At 35.9% G+C, this 12,620-nt stretch overlaps 1 protein-coding gene across 2 annotated transcripts in view; it reads right to left on the bottom strand.

Moving 5' to 3' along the window:
• Window positions 1-2,744: 2,744 nt before the first annotated feature.
• The window catches only part of LOC133639510 (voltage-dependent calcium channel gamma-5 subunit), a 54,083-nt gene continuing 44,207 nt past the window's right edge, over window positions 2,745-12,620 (bottom strand). For both annotated transcript variants that reach the window (XM_062032860.1, XM_062032861.1), the window contains 3 exons: window positions 11,438-11,583; window positions 7,554-7,833; window positions 2,745-3,565 (listed from right to left, as the gene is read on the bottom strand). In XM_062032860.1, the coding sequence (XP_061888844.1) occupies window positions 7,570-7,833; window positions 11,438-11,583 (410 nt within the window). In that variant the 3' untranslated portion in view covers window positions 2,745-3,565; window positions 7,554-7,569. The remainder of the gene's footprint in view (window positions 3,566-7,553; window positions 7,834-11,437; window positions 11,584-12,620) is intronic.

The following is a 12,620-nucleotide window of genomic DNA, read 5'->3' as shown; positions in this document are numbered from 1 at the left end:
GATAGTAGGCTAATATAACTAATATAGAGACTTACATCATGTGTTGTCTTCATCATAACACTTATAAAATACTTTTTAAAGTAATTTTGATAGTAGTCTATTATAGCTAATATAGACACTTACACTACCGTTCAAAAGTTTGGGGTCACATTGAAATGTCCTTATTTTTGAAGGAAAAGCACTGTACTTTTCAATAAAGATAACTTTAAACTAGTCTTAACTTTAAAGAAATACACTCTATACATTGCTAATGTGGTAAATGACTATTCTAGCTGCAAATGTCTGGTTTTTGGTGCAATATCTACATAGGTGTATAGAGGCCCATTTCCAGCAACTATCACTCCAGTGTTCTAATGGTACAATGTGTTTGCTCATTGGCTCAGAAGGCTAATTGATGATTAGAAAACCCTTGTGCAATCATGTTCACACATCTGAAAACAGTTTAGCTCGTTACAGAAGCTACAAAACTGACCTTCCTTTGAGCAGATTGAGTTTCTGGAGCATCACATTTGTGGGGTCAATTAAACGCTCAAAATGGCCAGAAAAAAAGAACTTTCATCTGAAACTCGACAGTCTATTCTTGTTCTTAGAAATGAAGGCTATTCCACAAAATTGTTTGGGTGACCCCAAACTTTTGAACGGTAGTGTACATTATGTGTTGTCTTCATTATAACACTTATATAAGACTTCTAAAGTCATTTTGATAGTACGCTAATATAGCTAATATAGACACTTTATCATGTGTTGTCTTCATCATAACACTTACATAAGACTTTTTAAAGTAATTTTGATAGTAGTCTAATATAGCTACTATAGACACTTACATCATGTGTTGTCTGCATTATAACAATTATATAATACTTTTAAAGTCATTTTGATAGTAGGCTAATATAACTAATATAGACACTTACATCATGTGTTGCCTTCATTATAACACTTATAGAAGACTTCTAAAGTCATTTTGATAGTAGTCTATTATAGCTAATATAGACACTTACATCATGTGTTGTCTGCATTATAACAATTATATAATACTTTTAAAGTAATTTTGATAGTAGGCTAATATAACTAATATAGACACTTACATCATGTGTTGTCTTCATTATAACACTTATAGAAGACTTTTAAAGTCATTTTGATAGTAGGCTAATATAACTAATATAGACACTTACATCATGTGTTGCCTTCATTATAACACTTATATAAGACTTTTAAAGTCATTTTGATAGTAGGCTAATATAACAAATATAGACATTTACATCATGTGTTGCCTTCATTATATCACTTATATAAGACTTCTAAAGTCATTTTGATAGTAGGCTAATATAGACACATCATGTGTTGTCTTCATTATAACACTTATATAAGACTTTTAAAGTAATTTTGATAGTAGGCTAATATAGACACATGTGTTGCCTTCATCATAACACTTATACAAGACTTCTAAAGTCATTTTGATAGTAGGCTAATATAGTTAATATAGACACTTACATCATGTGTTGTCTTCATTATAACACTTATATAAGACTTTTAAAGTCATTTTGATAGTAGGCTAATATAGACACTTACATCATGTGTTGTCTTCATCAAAACACTTATTTTAGGCTTTTAAAGGCATTTTGATAGTAGCCTAATATAGCTATTATAGACACTTACATTATGTGTTGTCTTCATTATAACACTTATATTTGACTTTTAAAGTCATTTTGATAGTAGGCTAATATAGACACTTACATCATGTGTTGTCTTCATCAAAACACTTATTTTAGGCTTTTAAAGGCATTTTGATAGTAGCCTAATATAGCTATTATAGACACTTACATTATGTGTTGTCTTCATTATAACACTTATATTTGACTTTTAAAGTCATTTTGATAGTAGGCTAATATAGACACTTACATTATGTGTTGTCTTCATTATAACACTTATATAAGACTTTTAAAGTCATTTTGATAGTAGGCTAATATAGACACTTACATCATGTGTTGTCTTCATCAAAACACTTATTTTAGGCTTTTAAAGGCATTTTGATAGTAGCCTAATATAGCTATTATAGACACTTACATTATGTGTTGTCTTCATTATAACACTTATATTTGACTTTTAAAGTCATTTTGATAGTAGGCTAATATAACTAATATAGACACTTACATCATGTGTTGTCTTCATTATAACACTTATATAAGACTTTTAAAGTCATTTTGATAGTAGGCTAATATAGACACTTACATCATGTGTTGTCTTCATCAAAACACTTATTTTAGGCTTTTAAAGGCATTTTGATAGTAGCCTAATATAGCTATTATAGACACTTACATTATGTGTTGTCTTCATTATAACACTTTTTAAAGTCATTTTGATAGTAGGCTAATATAACTAATATAGACACATCATGTGTTGTCTTCATTATAACACTTATTTTGCTAGTAGGCTAATATAACAAATATAGACACTTACGTCATGTGTTGTCTTTATTAAAACACTTATACAAGACTTTTATTTTTTTGAGGCTCCAGACAAATTATTTTTGTGTATTTTGGTCCAACATGGCTCTTTCAACATTTTGGGTTGCCGACCCCTGAGTTAGTCCCTAGAAAAAGTGCACAAAGTACAAGGTGAAATTTGCAAGGTTTTTTTGTATGCGCTGTCTGGCCAGCAGAGGGCGACAGTGCATTAAAAAAAATGGTACTGATATTTTAAAATGAATTATTAAAAACAAAATACGAATCTTTTAGCAAACCCCATTGGACTTTATTTCACCGAGTACATTTACATTGAACATCAGGAAACTGCATTGTAAAAATACACCGTTAATATTTCTACTGTACATTTGGATTGTGACGACCTTCTGAGTACTTTACACGTCCATGTATTGCAAAAGCTCACATTCTCAGTGTGATGCCGAGCTAACATGTACTTATTATTCTATTCAACAACAAAACATAGGTCAAAGTACAAGTATATACAGTACACACAATGACTTTCTATTTACATGCTGTGAACATGATTCATCTATAATACAGTGGTTGAGAGTAATGCATGTATGGTATAATAAGTATTGAATATTTTTAGACAAATGCTAAATAAACCGGCTTACAGAACTAAAAAAGTAATGACATGTTTCATAGCGTATGCGTCCACATCATGCGACTAAATTACAATGAAATATTAACACTATTTATTATTAAAGTGAACTAAGATAAAATGATTGTGTGATATGTTTACTTATTAATGCTGCATGAAATGTTGATATTCAATATTATGGCCAACAATAATAAGGGCATCAATTACAAAAATATCTATCCATAAATAGACTTTGAGTTACGGTAATCACTACAATCTCGTCTAGCAGTATTTCCTTCTATACAATACAATCACATGTACTTTCCATTAGAAGCCAAATGTACATTTTGCCATAATTGTATTTTTGACTCACTTATATTCATTTTCTCCACACTTTGTCTTCGTGAAGACGGTAAAACACTCCCCCCAAATTTGCTGTGGGAGGTGGTCGTGATAAAGGTGGCCCCTTCGCCACGTCTTCCTTTGACATAAGTGGAAGTTTCTGGAAGAGAAAACAAGCCTTCAGCAATAAAACTGAAAACGTTCTCACTTCTAAATATGAAGTTACCGACCTTAAGCATTCACACAAGCAACAACAAGGAAAGGGGACAGAAAAAGGTTAAAAAACTATAACACATCTATGTGTGGCAGCATAGGAGAAAGTTATGTACAAGTTTCACTTTTGCATCTATTTGCAGATAACTGTGGTGCGTTCAAAGACCCTCAATTAAAGTTAGAAACACAGGTGTCAGAAATTTTTAAAGACAAGGGGAGACTTTACCCCCACGACATGTTGAACATATGAATATATTGGTATTATTCCTATTACGCACTGATGATAATTCTATTAATTCATCCTATTAATATTCACTGATCTCTACATCATATTAGGTGAACAATAATTCACCTATATGATGGTGGCATGATTGTTTAAAATCATATATCGGCCTCTTTATATTGAATTTGTTGGCATTATATGTATGTATGTATGTATGTATATATATATATATATATATATATATATATATATATATATATATATATATATATATATATATATATATATATATATATATATATATATATATATATACAGTATATATGTGTGTATATATTTTTTTCTTTTCATCTGTGGGAACACAAACTTAAAATGAGTCAGCCTGAATTCACAAGAATGTGTTCATTAACCTTGTACAAGCTTAAGATGGACTATACACACTTAGGATCGAATAAACATATAACATATTTTTTTAAATATTACAATGTTTATTTATGTAATTTTGTCCAAACTGTTTTGTACAATGGGAAAATGCAAAATATACAGTATTTCTCTAAATAGGTAGCAGAGTATTTGAGGTTGGGTAATTACGGCCTTGAATAGGTCAATAATTCATGACATTGATTTTGATACAGTAGACAAAAATATTTTTTTTTACAGTAAGCCAGAATGAGCGAGAAAACAGGCAGGAATTGTTTGATTTGAATGAGTTTACATAACATATCTATTTATGTTATAGATATGTTAATTCTATCTTTAAAAAGTCAAAAACACATGTTTAAACCAAGCTGGTTTAAACAAAATCCGTTCAATGCTATGTTTGTTAGTAAATAAGACTCTTTGTATGTTTACATGCACTTTGCAAGATCCAAATACCAGGTGGGTCATTTATAAAATTGTGTGTACTATTAGTGGGTGTGTTGTGTGTGATCTACTAAGACTGCGTGTGCCAAAAGTGGTGCAGATCGCATTATTTAAATAAGGATTTTGCTGCACGTGCTATACGGGGCGTCACCAGGGAGATACTCACTTACTGCACATTCATGTTATCATGAATGTGGCCTTATGCTATGTTTTCAAACAAGCAGGAGACATCTACCACATTTTATGGGCATTTTAGAAGCAGTCCTGCACTGCATCTACATTGAAACCATTTTCTTTCCTTTCATATGCAAAAACATGCATACTTTAAGTTGTTTTCGTATAGAAGATATATATATATATATATATATATATATATATATATATATATATATATATATATATATATATATATATATATATATATATATATATATATATATATATATATATATTTATTCCATGTGAGGAAAGGAATGCCATAAAAAAATACTAAAGGACACCAAAACGCATCAATTGAATGCAGTGTAAAATGATAAAAGGATGTTGCTGAATAGACAATATGTGTAATATTTTATATTTCTGACACATGTTGAGGCACACACCTAGAACGGAGGATTCATCTGTCCATCGTCTGTTTTTGCAGCACGAGCACCTCCTTTTTCACAGCTGTGTGTGCAATTGTGTCAGTTAGCACGTCCTTTTCAGACGTGCTAAATAAAAAGCAAAATAGTGCTGGCAAAACAGTGATGAGTGGTTATAAATCACACTGCGTGTGCTAAATGATTAGTTTTGCATCGTCTCCTCCCAGTATTGTGAGTGTTTTTGACGATCAGTATTAATTTTGCATATTTATGAAGAGGATGCTAAATGGATGCACTCTTTATTTTGCTGCACTTCTTTTTTGAATTGTGTGTATCATTCACACTCCTTGTGTAAGACAAATACACATATGTTTTTATACATTCTAAATGCCTTCAAAAGTCAGCTGACAATGGAGCCAATGGGAATGTCTCTATTCAGCCTATAAACTGCTCTTAAAAAAACATCCAAACACCTCAATCAATGTTTTATATACATGATGTAAGTATATATGTAATGTAGTAACAGGTACATTCATAATAATATTTAATATTGACCTATTTTGCTCATTTTAAGCATTTGGCGGCGCATTAATTTCAAAAACGCATCACATTTGCTTTTTCCTTCGATAACATCACTGATTACTGCTCACTGCAGAGCCAACAAACATAATACAATATCACTTACTGTACAATGTCTGCTGTCATTAGAATGAAGAATACCTCATAATCTTTAAGAAAATATGCTGGTGGTCCCTCGCGTCTTTTTGTGTCTTTCTCGCCATTACTGGGTCTAAATTGGCTGTCAAAGTTTACCAACTCGTCAGATTATGTCCTCATCCTTCTACTGTCCAGGTGAGAGGCATTATTTATGATCTACAAAACCCAAAACCAGTGAAGTTGGCACGTTGTGTAATTCGCAAATAAAAACAGACCACAGAACACTTTTCCACTTTGCATCAGTCCATCTTAGATGAGCTCGGAAGCTGGCGGGGTTTCTGGGTGTTGTTGATAAATGGCTTTCGCTTTGCATAGTAGAATTTTAACTTGCACTTACAGATGTAGCGGCGAACTATAGTTACTGACAGTGGTTTTCTGAAGTGTCCCTGAGCCCATGTGGTGATATCCTTTACACACTGATGTCGTTTTTTGAGGGATCGAAGGTCACAGGCATTCAATGTTACGTGCAGTGATTTCTCCAGATTCTCTGAACCCTTTGATGATATTACGGACCGTAGATGGTGAAATCCCTAAATTCCTTGCAATAGCTCGTTGAGAAATATTGTTCTTAAACTGTTCGACAATTTGCTCACACATTTGTTCACAAAGTGGTGACCCTCGCCTCATCCTTGTTTGTGAATGACTGAGCATTTCATGGAAGCTACTTTTATATCCAATCATGGCACCCACCTGTTCCCAATTAGCCTGTTCACTTGTAGGATGTTCCAAATAAGTGTTTGATGAGCATTCTTTAACTTTGTCAGTCTTTTTTGCCACTTGTGCCAACTTTTTTGAAACACATTGCAGGCATTCAATTCCAAATGAGCTAATATTTGCAAAAAATAACAACGTTTTCCAGTTTGAACGTTAAATATCTTGTCTTTGCAGTCTATTCAATTGAATATAAGTTGAAAAGTATCTGCAAATCATTGTATTCTGTTTTGGGGTTTGTAGAATAAACTTTCACTAGCTCCGAGGCGAGAAAGCAGCTCACCAGCCGATGATGTCAACATAGCATATAATAACGATATCGCTAATACTTGATCAATATTCAAGACACAAAGGTAAATGGGGTATTGTTGCCGCTTTTTTAGAGGGATTTATGGGCGGAATAGAGGACCTCCCATTGACTCCGTTATAAGCAGACTTTTATTTACGTATATTTACAAGATGGATTTTTTTTTTTGGATGCATTTTGTCTCTCATAATGATTGTGAACGATAGGCAAAATGTAAAAAAGTGGCCTTTAACAGACGCGTTTTGTAGATCAACTTTACGTGTGCTATCAAGTTTGCACCCTTTAGTAGATCAGGTCCCAAGTGTGTGTGTGTGTGTGTGTGTGGGGGGGGGGGGGGGGGGGGGCAATGTTTGGGTTTAGGGTTCAGGAGTCTTGTGTATGGGGCCTAGAATGTGGCGCTACGCACCTGTGCCTAGGACACGTGTTTGTATCAAGTGGAACTAGCAAGACTATCCCTACTCTTAACTCAAGACTACAGTAGTTCTTTATTTCTACTATTGTGGAAGTAGCGACTTGCCAATGTCTAAACCACCTTTTCATCCTGTGTTTCAGCACGGCGACGACGACATCTGCTCGTACTCGGGACACTTGAGGAGGGCGGGGTAGTTGGACGAGTTCATCTGGAGGGACGCCTCGGAGGAGATGGAGGAGGGGCTGCGGCCACGCCCAGCCCAGGCGTCCGGGTGGAGGAACTGGCCCGAGTAGTCGGAGCAGTTGCTGAGTCGAGGCCGGTAGAAGCCTTGGTGGGGCCGATACATTTCCTCTGCCGTGTAGCGCTTCATGAACAGGTACACCGACATCACGCCGGCCGTCTGGAATAGTAGTCGGAATATTAGCAAAGGCAGCTGACCAGGAAGTGAAATACAACAATATGTGTTTATAACAGAATTAATACAATTAGAACGTGCACAGAGTTGAACCAATGCACGTTTTTCAAACACTGCTATCAGGTGTGAAGGACCCCTTAGGGGCGATGGACGGCTGACTAGCGCTTATACAGCAGCAGCCGGCCTCCGTAGCTCCCACTCCCTCCCTTCTGTTGCAAGTTTTGTTGATTCTATGTAACTTGTTTATGTGTGCTATGGCTATGAGGGTTTTTTCCCTTGGCCTCAGTCTGGACCCCCTCCCTGGAGTCCAGCCTTTGACTGAATATTTTTTTTACCCCCTTTTTTTTTGTAATGGGCGCCGTCAGCGATCTTTTTTCTGTCTCCCTGTAATGTTTGTCTAATCTTGAATGGGATTGTGCTGAAAATCTCAATTTCCCCTCGGGGATTAATAATTTACTTCTGATTCTGATTGTTGTTCAGCAGGTTGTCCACTGGGGTGCACTGTGATTACATTACACTCTCGAGGCGACAAATAACCAAAAATCTGATGGCAACAATAGAACAGAAAGATTATCTGAATTACTTTTTATAAATATACATAGTAGTATTGCTTTGTTTTATTTACTGTAATTAATATATACATTTTTAAACATTTCTATTTCAATTTTATACACATTTAAATAACATGAAGTCTAGCAAACATCAAATGCTGTGTTTAAAAAATACATAATATAAAAATAATATTAATAAATACAGTAAGAAACCACAGACAGATAACATATAACCACAGACAGCTGCATTCCTGAATATGGCCTTAGATAGACATAGCAATCCACAAGCCCAGAAAAGGCTCATCAACCACCCATATTTAAATTGTGATTCAATCGGGGTTAATTTGGAGATACGTTTTTCATATCTCGGAAAGGCACCCCACAGTTCTTGAAACTTTGCAGAAACAAGCATTCCATGTCCACCTAATCTTCTCCAGTTTGAGGAAATACAGAACATCTTTAATCCAGCGGGTGTGGCAAGGAGGTCATTAAGAGTTATGGTACAGGTAATGAAATAGGTGTTGCAATTTGACCAAAATATGTGTGCAAAAAGTGCTTCTTCAGTGGAACAAAAATTAATCTTCAGCTTTTTGTGGCTTTTTTACAACTTTAAGAAGTTGTGTGAACTTATTTTTACACTTAAAGTATACGAGAGTTAGGACTGTTAAAAGACTGCCTGTACAGTAAATAATAATAAATAGTCTTTATTTCCACACCGTAACGTTACAGCAGAACTGTGGTCTCAACTTAGGGAGTGTTTTGAGATGAGATCTGTCTCTTGGCTAATAGTCATGCTTTAAGTTGAAAGCAAAAATATTCCTTTGACATCAGTTGGTGTAGCAAACGTCACAGCAAACTTCACAAGATCCGCCGGAAACATCCACTCTTACTCGCTAGCATTAGCTTATTGCTAGAGATTGACATCACGACAACCATGGGAAGGGAGAAAGTGAGAATGAAGGACAGTGCTGAGAAAAAGTGGATGATATCTGGGAAACTATGAAAAGGCTGCTGATGGTGTGTTTGAAGGAGAAGCAGCTGGAAGGAGACACAGTAGAAGTCCACTCTTCAAGGTAAATGCTGTAGATTATTTCATAAAACTACTGTACTTGTTGTAGTACATTCTATTGTAGTGTTTATATTAGGGCTGTGAATCATTGGGCAATCATGAGGGTAATGATTTGATTCAGAATTGATTCTTGATTCAAAATCAATACTTTTTTAATAAGTTCTATGATTAACTACATTCCTTCATAAAATAGATAAACAGCTTTGCTAAATTTCAATATTACTCAAAAGAAAACATTTACCACTTCCGGTAAATTAAGATGAAAGAAATCGGTTCTGTCTCAGAACCAGCCAATGAAGTGTCAAGTTTAAAGTCATGTGACACGGGTCTTACAATGATGCAGGTTATGCACCACAACACGGTCCCTTTTTATGAATACTTTAAACAGTGGAGGTTTGCCGTGGATTAGTGAAAAGATTCCGTAAAAAAAGATAAAAGCTGATCACTGTCATGTCTGTGGGATCATGTTTTGTTTTAGTCATGTCCTGTTTGGTTTTGGTCACTTAGTTCCTGCTTTTTCACTCCCTTGTTTTGTCACCAAAGCAACCATTAGTTTCACCTGTTTCACATTTTGAGTCACGCACCTGTTTGCACTAATCATGTCACCAGTATTTAGGCTTGCAGTTGTCAGGAAGTCAGCCTGGTGACATTAACTCTGTTTACCTCTGTCATTTTCATGCCCTGCTTATTCCATCGTTTATGCTTCTTGCCATGCCACGTAAGATTTTGTTCTGCTCATGTCACAGTAAGTGTTTATTTGTTTCACGTCCATAGTTTTTGCCCAAGTGCTAGTTTTGTTTCTTAGCCAAGTTTGTACTTCCGCCTTGTGCGCGCCTTTTGTTTCTTTTGTTAGTGTAAACAATAAAAGATGTAAGCCAAGTCCAGTCTAGTTGTTTTGCATCCTGGGAAAGCAATCCGCGCAGTAATTTGCGCCGCCATAGTCCACGTATTGACAATCACACAATGGTACAAACACTCACACAATAATAATTGATACCAGAAACGTTATCACAGACCATTTCAAAAACGGAATGACATTTTCAGCTTTTTACTGAATAAGACTGAATGTACATGCAAAAAACAGAATGTGTGATTTACAATATTAACTATGAACAATAAAACACTGAATATTGAGACCATATGAACGTTTGTTCTCATCTACTGCAGACCACCTCTTGATCGACACCTTTATAATCCAGCAAGAGCAACAAAGATGCAACAAACACGGCAAAACATGAAGGCAAAGGGTAAAAAACATCCACATATTTGATGTAATATCACTTTTCTGCGCAACTTTGTTGTAGAAATCTGCCTCTGCTGTGTAAACAAGTCCCGCCCACTCTGTCCCGTGCCTCGTCTGCATGAAGCAGATCTTCCTATGGTTACTGTAGTAACACATGTCACTCAAAAGTGGCGATTCTAGCCAAAATAATCATTTCTATAGTTTGAAAATATCCAGCGGCCTGCATTGAAATATTAATTATGTTGTATTATGCCAGGTAGCAAAGTAGCTGCCTTTTTTATTCTCTTCTGTAAGACCCGTGATAAATGACTTCAAACGTGACACCTCAAAGGCTGGTTTTGAGACAGGATTGATTGCTTCAGTTTTAATTTATCGGAAGTGAGTCCTGCTTTTTGAAGCAGCAAAATTTTCAACACACATTTTTATACACTGAATTTCTTTACGATGAATTTGTACACCCTGAATTTTTATACAAGGAGTTTTAAAACACACATATTTTGCTTACAAATGTTTTTTCAATGATGACAGCAAATTCAGTTCATAAAATTAAAGTGCAAAAAAGTAAGTTACATAAATTCAGTGTCAAAACAAGCTTTGTAATAAAGACACAAATGAACCTCAATAGAGCTCCATCACAGAACCAATTGATAAGCCTGTAAGTTGAGGTACCACTATACTTTCATTCACGTCAGTTAGTTTTGATGTCATTTTTACGCTCACGTTTACCTCAGTGAGGAGGAAGGAGATGGCAGCGAAGGCAAAGGACCAGCCGTACTTGTAGCTGAAGTAGGCCTCGTTGCTTTTGGTCCTGTTTAACATTTCATCATTGATGTTGGAGATGTACAAGACGAGACCGACGACCAGAGAGAGACCTGCAGGCAGCACACAAGCAACAAATTAGTCTCACTAACACCAATAAGGGGTCATATTATGATTTTTTTTCTACAAACCCCGTTTCCATATGAGTTGGGAAATTGTGTTAGATGTAAATATAAATGGAATACAATGATTTGCAAATCATTTTCAACCCATATTCAATTGAATGCTCTACAAAGACAAGATATTTGATGTTCAAACTCATACATTTTTTTTTTTTTTGCAAATAATTTACTTAGAATTTCATGGCTGCAACACGTGCCAAAGTAGTTGGGAAAGGGCATGTTCACCACAGTGTGACATCACCTTTTCTTTTAACAACACTCAATAAACGATTGGGAACTGAGGAAACTAATTGTTGAAGCTTTGAAAGTGGAATTCTTTCCCATTTTTGTTTTATGTAGAGCTTCAGTCGTTCAACAGTCCGGGGTCTCCGCTGTCGTATTTTACGCTTCATAATGCGCCACACATTTTCGACGGGAGACAGGTCTGGACTGATGGGGGTCCAGGAAAGTACCCGCACTCTTTTTTTACGAAGCCACGCTGTTGTAACACGTGCTGAATGTGGCTTGTCATTCCATCCATCCATCCATTTTCAATCAATCAATGTTTATTTATATAGCCCTAAATCACAAGTGTCTCAAAGGGCTGTACAAGCCACAACGACATCCTCGGTACAGAGCCCACATTTTCTACCGCTTATTCCCTTCGGGGTCGCGGGGGGCGCTTGAGCCTATCTCAGCTACAATCGGGCAGAAGGCGGCGTACACCCTGGACAAGTCGCCAGTGGCTTGTCATTGTCTTGCTGAAATAAGCAGGGGCGTCCATGAAAAAGACGGCGCTTAGATGGCAGCATATGTTGTTCCAAAACCTGTATGTACCTTTCAGCATTAATGGTGCCTTCACAGATGTGGAAGTTACCCATGCCTTGGGCACTAATGCACCCCTATACCACCACAGATGCTGGCTTTTCAACTTTGCGTCGATAACAGTCTGGATGGTTCGCTTCCCCTTTGGTCCGGATGACACGATG

Source organism: Entelurus aequoreus, linkage group LG22 (genome assembly GCF_033978785.1).
Source record: "Entelurus aequoreus isolate RoL-2023_Sb linkage group LG22, RoL_Eaeq_v1.1, whole genome shotgun sequence".
Lineage (NCBI taxonomy): Eukaryota > Metazoa > Chordata > Actinopteri > Syngnathiformes > Syngnathidae > Entelurus > Entelurus aequoreus.
Note: the sequence above shows the minus strand (reverse complement) of the source record. Positions and strands in the feature narration are given on the sequence as shown.